The sequence below is a fragment of the Electrophorus electricus genome, chromosome 1 (genome assembly GCF_013358815.1).
Source record: "Electrophorus electricus isolate fEleEle1 chromosome 1, fEleEle1.pri, whole genome shotgun sequence".
NCBI lineage: Eukaryota > Metazoa > Chordata > Actinopteri > Gymnotiformes > Gymnotidae > Electrophorus > Electrophorus electricus.
In genome coordinates this window covers 3,818,398-3,830,339 of record NC_049535.1, presented here as the reverse complement: position 1 = coordinate 3,830,339, position 11,942 = coordinate 3,818,398, and the positions used below count along the sequence as shown (strand labels likewise).

Here is an 11,942-nt window from a genome sequence, read left to right as displayed (position 1 = left end):
TTGCAGGACTTTTGCAGTTCCCACTTTCCTGGTTCCCTGTCCCTGCTATAAGGAAAGTCCCTGCTATAAGGAAAGTCTATAAGGAAACTCAACTCAACTTGCAGTATGCAGAACTTGCATGACCATAGCATGTTTAACATATAAACAAAAGTTAAATAACAAAAGAAATATCAGGGTTCTTTTTGTGTATATATGTGTGTGCAAACATCTATTTGTACATGTGTGTGTCCATGCATGCATTTACAGCAATTAGCTGATGCTTTTATCCAAAGTGACTTACAATTATGAATGAGTACATCTTGAGGGTTAAGGGCCTTGCTCAGGGGCCCAACAGTGGCAACTTGGCAGTAGTGGGACTTGAACTGGCAACCTTCCAGAGTGTGTGTGTGTGTGTGTGTGTGTGTGTGTGTGTGTGTGTGTGTGCGCGCCAAGTTATTCAAATACAAACCCACAGAGCATTGCACACATTCTAAAAGTAAGCTAAAAGTATTCCTCATACCTAATAACTTTAAACATTACTTGTTCTCCTTTATCTCGATCAACTTCTAAAAATACCATGTGTGTAGATAATAATTTGTGGATTATGTTTTGCATTGTTTTAATTTGTGTAGTCTATGGAAGAGTTTGTTACTTTATTTACACTTTTTATCAGTTCTCACAAAAGTATTGATATATAATTCAGTAAAGCAAACCTGCTCTAAACTGGTAGTTTTGTGTCCCAGTGCATTGGCGGTTATTGTAAAGTCTTAATGACATGCACTCAATGTGAAACTATGTTTGCATGGTGAGAGTTATTTTCATATGAAACGAGAAAGATGTTGACAGGGCACCTGTTCATTCACTATTTTTAACATTATTAATTATTATCTGTTTGCGGGGCGTTTATTTAAATCCCTTAGTCTCACGTTCTCCAGTCACTAAACTAAACAGGGACGACTGACACTATAGTCAGTACAATATATTATATTATTGTAGTCTGAAACTGAATAAGTACACGGGTGTGGGAACAGGGGTGAACAATGGAGCAATGCATTTTCTGAATGTTACATTTATTACGACAAACCAGCTCACATGTTGTCCGTTTATATATGCATTTTGATTCGTGCAAGGACGGAACTGTGCGTGCAAAAAAAAACAAACAAAACAGGACAGGGACTGCGCGTACAGAAAGCAGGACAGGGACTGCGCGTGCAGAAAGCAGGACAGGGACTGCGCGTGCAGAAAGCAGGACAGGACTGTGCGTGCAGAAAGCAGGACAGTGCGTGCTTACGCAGAGAGAACGTCCGTGCGCGGTTCTGTCATTTGGCTGCGCCAGCGCGTCATTTGTTCCAACGCGATCCTGGCCATTCTCTTGCTCCGCTCACTCCCAAACCCAAATTGCTCGCTTGTCTGTTCCGGAGGTTTAGCCGCTGCTTTTGAGAGTGTTCGCGGAATGTAACCATGAATTAAACACACACCGACCACTCGTTGACGCCCGTTTATTCGCCCCACCAAGAAAAGGCTGCATGGTATGTGATAGAGCCCATTTACAATACGTTACGTTATTTCTACTCATTGTGTGGCATGTTTTATTCATCCCGTTTCGACAAGGTGTCATTACATGTTAAACTCTAAAGTACTGAGATTATTTCAGTCATACATGTGTTGTGAAATCAGGTAGCATACTATCTACTCATTCTTACCGCGGTTATTAAAAACATTGTCTTATCTATATGGGAGCGGTTTATGCAAATGAAAACTCATTCAATAGTTCAGACTCCGTTACTCTATACAGTAGGGTATTGCATTGTGACTCAAAACGTAGCGGTTTCTTCGTCGAAATCTTTCTTGGTCATACTTATTTTAATGATTTTTATGTCCAGAAATTAAAACTATTGTTTCATTTAAAAATTTATTCCCATTCCTTTGCCCGTTCTCTGTACCACTAAACGAACTCTTGCTACTTACTATTTTGTTAAATGCATAATATATGAATATTATTAATATTATGATTGATGATTCAAAGCACTGAAAGTGAGCAAACTACAGTGTATCATGAGCCTCTGCATGCAACAGTTCTTGGGATGCATTCAAACACAAATTAATAGACCTTCATCAGTAGTCTTGGAGGCTTTCATTAATGGACAAATTCCACAAAATTCCACAAATTATACCAAGTTGTACAAACCTAATACTAAGATTACTTTGTTTAAGTACTTTTAAAGCTTTAAGAGGGTGAATTACTATACAGCCCACGTTTTTGCTATATCCTAATACATCTGAATCAAGCCATTTGTAACACTGAATACCTGAACCAGTTGTACTGGGAACTGGAATAGAGCAAAAAATATGGGTCCGATACTGGTTCCCAAGGAAGGGGTTGAATAACACTGGTCTAGCATAGGGAACACTACTGAGCTGTTATTTCATTCATTTTTATCAATGTCCAGAAGTGGTGTAGCATATATCCTTTTGTGGGCAGGGGTGCAGCAACGCTTGACTGTGGAACGACTGCTGCAATGGTCCTGGATCTGGGAGAGAACTGTATGGAGCAGGCTGATGGGGAGGGCATGGCAGCTACCAGTGCTGACATTCAAGAGGTGGAGTCCAGTTTGGAGAAGCTCAGACCTGTCCGGGCCAGGGCCAGGGCCAGAGCCAGAGCAAGTAGCATCACCCAGAGGGAAAGGCGGCTCTACAATGGGCCGCAGATTCACCCCTCCGCTGGCGTGCCTTGCAGCACGCCAGCGGAGCTCAGAGCCCAGGCTGCAGCTGTGAGCAGCATCCGAGGAACAGAGCCATTGGATGGACCTGCAAAGAGGGCGGAGCTCCGGAGGCCCCTCAGCCTGGAGGTCAAACCTCAACTCCCTCGGACCAATCCACAGTCTGAAAGGAAGGTGCTGCAGCCCCCATGGCGCTGTGGGGCGCCGTCGCCCCCCATGCGAAGTCTGACGAGCCCCAGCCTGGGCCCTGGAAGTTGGATGCGCCGCAGCGAGAGCACCTGCACTATGAACTCCACACCGACCCCCCGAGGGGGCAGAGGACGAATCCGACCAGCTATGTCCCTGCCACATATTGCCAGAGGTGTCGGGGCTGTACCGCTAACCACACCTTCTACTCCGCGTGGGCCCTGCCTGCTAGTGGCCCTGCGCCCTATAAACCTCGAGCAGGAACGTCAGACCTTTTTCCAGTCTGATTATAAATATGAGCCCCAGTTTCAGTATGCCTGCTCAGAGCCCAGCAGCGTCCTGGAGAAGTACAATGAAGGCTCTGCCCTTTTTCTTACCCAGGTATGTTTATTTAGGACTCACAAGTGTCATCAACACCCTATAGTACTGCTCAGTTTATCCAATACAATATTTATTCCTGTTTCCAGGCAGTTGGTGTTATGGAGTGTGTTTTGAGAAGGTTTGGCAACTATGAGAACTTTGAAGAAGTTACAGGAGGAAGTGTGTTACCAAAGAGTCGTGTGTGGGCAACTGCACGCAAGTACTTACAGAAAGAGGGCTGTGTGGGTGAGGTGTGTATACTTCTCTTTCTGCATGTTGTGCTTGAATGACTGACTTATGTAATCCCATTCTTTTGTTTGACTGGTGTTGGGTTCTCCTGCAAGGTGGTGGTGTGTCTCTCTGACGAGCTCCTGTCCCAGGCTGTTATGACAGTAGAGAGCTGTAGGCCAACTCTGACAATCAACTTGTCTGGAGCAAGACAACACTGGCTAGAAGGGATGCTAAGACATGAGATTGGTATGAACTTTAACTATTCCAGTAAAACAACTTGCTAACTTCCCATCTACGTGATTCTTGTGCCAAAAGATGGACAACAGTCTGTTATTGCTTATAAAAATGCATCTATAAAACAGGTTACCAGTAAGTATATACAAAGTAGGTATTTTAAATAAATAATACATTAGTTCATAAATAACAATAAATAATGCAATTCTGGTGGCTGGTGAGTATAAATGGTTTGTCATTTTTTTCCTGTTCCAAATGAATATTAAGTATACTGAGATATTTATCAGTCTTTGTAATTACTTTTGCAGTAGTCTTTGCAGAATAACAATTGTTTTAATGTCTTATTGTAATGCATACATCAAAAAAAGTGAAAAACCTTTTTTTTGGGGGGGGGGGGGGTGACCAAAACATAAATAAAAATCCTTCTTATCTGTAATTGTAAATATTACAAAATATTTCCCTGGGAAAAAGTTAACCCCCCTCCAGTTGTCACTTGGCATAGGCAAGGCCACGTGTCTGTTGAGCATTAGTTTCCAGTTCCCTGCCCCCCTCATTAATCACCAATTCCCTGGCCCACCTCGTTAGTCTCCAGTTCCCTGGGCCCCCCTCGTTAGTCTCCAGTTCCCTGGCCCCCCTCGTTAGTCTCCAGTTCCCTGGCCCCCCTCGTTAGTCTCCAGTTCCCTGGCCCCCCTCGTTAGTCTCCAGTTCCCTGGGCCCCCCTCGTTAGTCTCCAGTTCCCTGGCCCCCCTCGTTAGTCTCCAGTTCCCTGGGCCCCCCTCGTTAGTCTCCAGTTCCCTGGGCCCCCCTCGTTAGTCTCCAGTTCCCTGGCCCCCCTCGTTAGTCTCCAGTTCCCTGGCCCCCCTCGTTAGTCTCCAGTTCCCTGGCCCCCCTCGTTAGTCTCCAGTTCCCTGGCCCCCCCCCTTCTAGGTCTCATGCTCTTTCATGTCCTTGCTACCATTCTCTCATCTTTGTAATTGATGTTCTAAGTTGTGTTCTAAGTCCATAGTTCTGGGGTAAAAAGGCATTCATTGAGTTTTGCAGAGGCATTCAAAACAGAAAAAATATGTATAGTTGTCATAAGATGAAAGATCTATTCTAGCCAATTCAGTAAACCAGCCAATGGTCAAATTTTATCTAAAATTAGCTTTTTGTTGACTTTACATTGCTTATTTCTTTCTATTTAGTTTTAATGCATACTAGGTTTTCTAAAATGACATCCTACAAAGAACAAAGCTGATGTTGTTATTTATGTTATTCTTGTTGTTCATGTTTATAATAATAATAATAACAACAATAAGAATAATGGAAAAACTCTAAGACCAAGTTAAACTGGGGGTCATTAAGGTTATGGGAACAATTGGTCATGGAAAGCCAGTCTGGGTCTGTTTTTAAATGTAGTGATCGTATCAGAGCAGCAGATGGCTTAGGGAATGTTTTAGGAGCTGAAGCAGAGAATGCTCAGTCCCCAGCTGTCTGTTATGTGGCAGTCTAGTTTAAATCTAAGCTTTAGTAAATTCTAGATTCAGACACAGGAACACATACATGTTCATTGTGATGATTTCTTTCTTTCTGATGCAGCTTGCAACATTCTTGCTGATCTGCTTAAATCCCCGCTCTCAGGTACACATTACATACGAGGCGTGAACAACAACATGCAGCCTTGGGCCACTGCTGTTGGCAGAAAGCAGTTTGAACTGAGGCCAGCCAATCCAACGGAGGAAGGCCTGGCCAGCCTGCACAGTGTGCTGTTGCGGAAACAGCCGTTCTTATGGCGAGCTGCCCTCCTGTACTACACCGTGCACCATGCAGCCAGGATGAGTTTCAGCCAGCTCTTCAGTCATATCGCTCGCTTCGTCCAGGACCCTGCTGTACGCTGGGAATACTGCCTCCGTGCCAAACGGGGACAAACAGATACCTCGAAACCAGGTGAAGAAACATGGAACAGCAATCACACTTTCGACACTTTACCTTTTTCTGAGTGTTATGTCTTAATGGTGTTGCACTGATAATTTAACCTACAGGCTGCTTCAGTAAAGATCAGGTTTATCTTGATGGAATCCTAAGAATTCTACGCCATAGGACAAATATAGATTTCAAGATGCTAACCTCACTGGGAAAGGTACATTTTATTGATTGGAGTTGATTGTATCACTGCACACATGGCACAGAGTTATGACTGAAGGAAATCTTTCCTGCAGGTGTCTTACGAAGACGTGGAGCGACTTCGCCACCATGCCATTCTCCGTGGAACAAGGATCCCTCACTTCATGCGGGATGAGGAACGGTACCGGCAGCAGCTCGACCACATTGTCACCGTCAATGAGCTCAGTGATGCAGAGCTGCAAGAATTAATTCCCTGAGTATTCAGGCAGCCGGACAGCCGGAGAACGTGGGCAGATTTGAACATCTGCCTCCCTTTCACAAATATGCCCATCACAATCGAACTGAATCACTCCAGGAGTGACACCAGTGTCCGAAAGAAAAAGAAAATAAGATTCATTTCCACCTGGATTTTATCAGTATCACCATCAGATTTCACATATACAGCATTTCATGCTGGTACACACTTGGTGGTTATGTCCAAGGAGAGGTCTTTACAATGGATTGACCATGTTGGTATCAGTGAAGTGATAACAGTTTTTATTAAAGCTTCTTGAAGTGCCACCACATCCACAATATTTATGTTTACAATTTGAGATTGTCAACTTCTCAGAACAGTATACCTTTGTCAAATGGTTGAATCCTCAAAAATACTGTATAATAATGGTAGCCAATTAATTAGAGGCTAATGAAAGCTCAAAGGTATCTTAATTGCTTTGGCAGGGCTGCACTTATTATAAATCAATTTCCATATTTAAATGAAAGCTCCTAGCCAAGCCAGAGCTACTTAAAGTACCATTCACACTCCATCACTGACCCCACTTTCCCTTGTGTTCTCTACATGAACATTGTATTTAATGTAGTTCCTGTAATGAAGTTTTAATACACTGCTAGTTTTTTTTTTAAACCACTGTCAGTATATATGTATTTATGCAAGTATTTATTATTTATTTAACTCTTGTATTCATAATGAAAACTGAATGTTCTTGGTTTTAGCTTTATATCTCCATTGAAGGAGTACATTGTTGTACACCGTAGTATTACAAAAGGACACCAAGGATGTTCAACAAAAAGTTCCATGGTGGCTGTGAACCATGGTCGTGTCATTGAGGGGAAAAACACCACTAAGTGCAATTGACTTTTCACCCTATTAAATGACACCATTTTATATAAATGTCAACATAGAAAAGGCCACCGGTTGTAGTTCAATATGGACAGATGATGCGATTGTTCTTTTTGGAGCACCCTTGGTGGACTTCATTTCTCATGCTAATGTGATGTGAGTGCTCATGTAAGCCAGTTACCACTGCAGCCTCTGCTCTCAATGCCTGTACACAACCAACCAGATCTGGCCCATTGCCTGCAGCTTCCTCAGTGTTGTACATTTCAGAAGGAAGTGTGATGGACTCAGGAAGAGATGTGAGGAGGTGATGTGGATGTGCCTTAGATGGGTGGAGAACTCATCTGTAGTGGCCATTTGTATGCTTGAAAATACATATTAAACTTACTATAGTAATCTTCTCTGTACTGCACGGACAATGCACATTTCATGTTCAAAATACTCTGCAATTTATTAAAATAGTATAGACTTCACCACTGTCGTCCTAAATTCTGGAGTTTATGAATAAAGTGAATTAGGTTTGGTGTGCCATCATGGGCATAAAACTTCAAAAGGTCTTAAAAGCATTGTAGCCCTCTTAACATATTAAATCAACTTGCTAATTCTAATTACCTACAAACTTTCCAGTGTATTCAGTATTACTTGCAATGATTAGGCTACCCCAGTCACGCCGTGACTTACCGTAACTTATGACTTGGGCTTCTCCATTAAAAGCTTTTTTAGGTTAAGGGCTAGGCTTAATTTAGACCCCAGGAAGCAGCTGGTTCCTTAATAGCAGCACAACTGTCACTGTTTATATTTGAAACATCCATGACACCAGCAAACACAAAGGTTAAAAATACACACTCGCATATCAAACTGGTTAAAAATTATCATCTCTTGTTTAATATATGATATTTTTCAATAGATTGCAGAAAAGCCTCCATACCCAATAATACTATAATTTAGAATCTGCGCACATTTCAGCAGGGCAAGTCACTGACCAACACAATCTTCCAGCACATAATGCAACCTGGATCCTGAGCCCACATCAGTCATACGGAGCCTGAGAGTCATGAGGAAAGAGCAGGCATTCTTTCCCAACCACAATATCTTATATTTCTCTTTTTTCCTTATTTTTTGTTGAGAGATGTACAGCATTATAGAGGAGACAAGGGGGACAGAACGAATACCAGTTTTTGGTATTTGGGTAACTGTAACAAGCAGCACTAATACAAAGTGAAGAAAGGTGAGGGGAGGAGAGGGATTTGGCCAGCCCATTGTGTGTCCCTTCTGTACATGTGATACTAAATGACTTCTTGCTCCAATAGTGAAGCTTTACACCTGAAACGCAGGGGCTCTGCCAAACACTGAGGTAAAAAGGTTCTCCTGCAAGAAGGAGGAGAAGAAATTAAGGTTTACAAAGGTCACAGTGACTTCTTCCCTCAAATGAGCACACTGCTGCAAACAGTCTTTACCTTTTAGCTTTTAGATCATCATGTTGCGGTTGAGCTGCTTATTGCCAGACTGCCATCTGAGTTTGAGAGAGACTGTCCGTTCATCACTGGATCTGCACACAGACATATGCAACCCCCATGAGACTGGACTCACCTTTCACTTGATGTGTGAAGTAAAATAATTGTAGCACATTCTAGCAACACTGACAAGAGCCACATACTTGTCTATATTTATAATTACCCTATGCTTGAATTCTGCACAGAAGCTAAATATTCACAAGAAACTTGAGGGACTGACATAGCAATGGAAAATGGAAGACAGTGTGGGTAGACTCACAGAAGTAGGGGTGCTCCATAGCCTCCTGGGCAGTCAGTCTCTGTTGATGGTCGTAACGCAGAAGCTTGTCCAAGAGGTCCAGGGCTTCGGGGCTCACCAAGTGCTGATTCTCCGGCTGAACAAAGTGCTCCCAACGCTTCCGCGTTTGCCTGCAGAGTTTTTTTAATTGGGGGGAAAAAAAAAAAAAAAAAGGGTGTTAAACCTATACTGCTGAAACACAATGAAACACAAATGCTCAGATATAACATTCAGTATTAACTGGTATCAGTGTTGTTCACTGAGGATTCTGTGAATGTCACAAATCTTTCATCTAACGCTAATCACCTCAGATGCAGTACATTAAATAAAACTCACTGTCCAAGCAGGTCTTTGAAGCGTGTGTCCAATTCGATGTGATATTTATTAAGGTAGCTGAAAAGTTCTTCGGTCCCGAGAACCTTAGCAATGCGGACAAGCTGGAGCAACAATGTATAGTTCAGTCATTGCCCACTTGTACAATCTATAGAAAGCAACCATTTGTTTATATGTCTAGTGCATATCACAATTTTGTGGCTCTTACTTGGTCATAATTGTCCTGGCCATGGAAGAAGGGCTCTTTCTGGAAGATCATACTGGCCAGCATGCAGCCCAGGCTCCACATATCTAAACTGTAGTCATACATCTACAAAGCATTTGGGATATTCAAGACTTCTCATTGTGCCAAAATAACTGAAGTATCCATTACAACAACAAAAACATGTTTGTCTAGTACTGCTGAAACACTATACCTGATAGTCAACCAGCAGTTCTGGTCCCTTGTAAGATCTTGAGGCCACCCTTACATTATATTCCTGGGCTGGATGATAGAACTCAGCAAGGCCCCAATCTATCAGACGCAACTAAAACACATAAGTAATTTTTGTGTGTGTGTGTGTGTGTGTGTGTGAGTGAATCCATAAGTTACCCATTTCCTTCCTATCAGCTGCCTGAAGATATTAGAAACAACATTAGCGGTTACCTTTCTCATCTGGTGATCTATCATGACATTATGTGGCTTTACATCCCGATGCATGATCCCCATGCTATGAGAGTAATCCAGAGCCTAGAGAGAAACCATAACAAAACAGGTAAGAGAATCCTCATTTAAATTTGAGTTAAGTGGGGAAAAAACAGAACCAATGATATAGTATGCTCATACCCTTAGAAGTTCATACAAGTAGAAACGAATATCAAAATCTGTTAATCTCTGGTACAGATCCTAAAAATAAGAATTAAGACAATGAGAATTAAGTCAAATACATCTTCTTCCACCAGAAATATTATGATGTTCTTTATACTGGCAACATTTACTGTTGAACTGCAATTCTGTTGAGATATCTCAAAGTTCTTTAATAATAGTAGTACTTTTACCTTGAAATCTGTGTTATTGATGCACTCAAAGACAAGGGCAGGTGTTCTAGACTACATGAAGTACAGACATAATATTCATTAACAATCAAGATATGAATTATTACAGTATAATCAAGTATAAATATAGCAAGCATCTAAAATTTGGAATATGATGATGAATTCTTGTGCAAATCTTGCCTTAGCCATAGGGAATCATTCAGTCCCATACATGCCAGATAGCTCTAGACATGTTTCAAGAGTACTGAACATTAACTACCACAGGACCTACCACAGGATCCTTCACTGTGTCCACAAGGCGAATTATGTTGGTTCCACCCCTTAAATTTTCCAGGATTTTGATCTCACGCTTGATCTTTTTCTTCTTGACAGGCTGAAAAGTCAGGGCATGGTGAAAAAGGAGCTATATGCAAATTTCCATGTGTGTACACACATCACTTCACACCTCACCTTGAGTATTTTAACTACCACCCTGTCATTGCTATTAATATTGATGGCTTCAAACACTTCACTGTATTTTCCTCTTCCAAGCTTTCGCACCAACTGATAGTCATCTTGGTTACTGTAAGAGAGAGAGAGAGAGAGAGAGAGAGAGAGAGAGAGAGTGTGTCTCAATCAGATGCAGCATCCCAAATGATTTACCCCCAATACTTGATAAATTAACACATTTAATACCTCCAACTAGGCACATGTGCTTCATAATCCCAGTAATCCTTGCTCTTCAAAGTGTTGACATCAACATACACCCGTGCTTTGCTGGCCACCGGACCAGGCATGGCGGGCATGGGAAACTGATCTGCCTTTCCCCCACTAACTACAAGACTTCCAAAGCAGCAGTGAGAAGCCGAGCGTCTTTTTTGAGGGGTCTTATACCAAGATGTTTCAGAATAGGAATTCGCGACAGATTTCTCCAACGAAAGACGGCTGCAATGCAGCGGGGACCATGACCACAACGCCTGTGCAACGATTAAGGATTGTCCCAGTTTGATTAAAAGCAAACTGTTCGTTTTCCGACAGAACGCCAGCGTAAGAACACTAGTCAGTAAGATCTGATGAAAATGCGAGAAAGCATAGCTGGCTAATTAGCTCGCCATGCAGTGACGTGAAAAACAGACGCTTGATTAACAGCTAGCTAGCTCGCTAGCTAATTGACATGAAACGCAACATCTGTGGCGCTAGCTATCTTAATTAACTTAATATGTAGCTGGCTCTCTCATTTAAACGGAGACGGCCTTGTACGCTTACGCAAATTAATAGATCTTACCGTAATACGACGACGGTGAATCAATTCAAATCTGCTCTGTTTGGTTATTCCGTTAGCTACTGCTGGCTAGTCGGCTAGCTAGCAAGAAATTGTAATGGCGTTTGACAATAAACGCAGACCAGCAGGCTGGTCAGATTTCTCTACTGGTCAATGGTTTCTAGCTGCATTTAACACCGATGAGTGCTCGTAATAAGAGTGAGAACCTAGCTAGATAGCGGACTATCCAGCCAGATTCAACAACACAGTTGCCTAGCTACGCTAGCTTGCTAGATAGCGCGATTCCTCAGCGACGGGTTTTTTTTTCGTGTAACGCTATTAGGATGACATTCATTCTAAACTGTCATTTCGAGAAATTGCCCCCTTATTGGCTAGTTTGTCATTACCAACCCGAAATGCACCTAAGAGGTCTGAGTCTATTAACAGAAAATATATTAACCAAAAATCCTGGGGGGGAGGGGGGGAACCCAGTGCTTCTGCCGAGGGGTGTAGGGGTCCCTTCACTACTTTGCTAGCTTAGCCCCTTCTATCTGGGGTTAGATTAGGGCGCCGGAAGTACTCAATACACTTCCAGGTAAAGTTATTTTCCAAA

The 11,942-nt window shown here is 42.3% G+C and overlaps 2 protein-coding genes across 2 annotated transcripts; one reads left to right on the top strand and one right to left on the bottom strand.

Annotated features, from left to right (window-relative positions):
• The first annotated feature begins 1,328 nt into the window (after nucleotides 1-1,328).
• Nucleotides 1,329-7,403, top strand: LOC113578290 (uncharacterized protein KIAA0895-like). The gene is made up of 7 exons (XM_027011460.2): nucleotides 1,329-1,508; nucleotides 2,462-3,266; nucleotides 3,353-3,496; nucleotides 3,590-3,722; nucleotides 5,331-5,636; nucleotides 5,732-5,829; nucleotides 5,909-7,403. The coding sequence occupies exons 2-7, from the start codon at nucleotides 2,499-2,501 to the stop codon at nucleotides 6,068-6,070; spliced, it is 1,611 nt and encodes a 536-aa protein (XP_026867261.2). The 5' UTR covers nucleotides 1,329-1,508; nucleotides 2,462-2,498; the 3' UTR covers nucleotides 6,071-7,403.
• Nucleotides 7,404-7,789: 386 nt separating this feature from the next.
• csnk2a2a (casein kinase 2, alpha prime polypeptide a) lies at nucleotides 7,790-11,846 on the bottom strand. The gene is made up of 12 exons (XM_027011474.2): nucleotides 10,765-11,846; nucleotides 10,540-10,651; nucleotides 10,361-10,462; nucleotides 10,093-10,143; nucleotides 9,881-9,940; nucleotides 9,701-9,784; nucleotides 9,471-9,581; nucleotides 9,263-9,364; nucleotides 9,058-9,158; nucleotides 8,704-8,852; nucleotides 8,388-8,479; nucleotides 7,790-8,298 (listed from the first exon to the last, which is right to left on the bottom strand). Exons 1-11 carry the CDS (start codon nucleotides 10,872-10,874, stop codon nucleotides 8,406-8,408), a joined length of 1,056 nt encoding a protein of 351 aa, XP_026867275.1. The 5' UTR covers nucleotides 10,875-11,846; the 3' UTR covers nucleotides 7,790-8,298; nucleotides 8,388-8,405.
• Nucleotides 11,847-11,942: the final 96 nt, after the last annotated feature.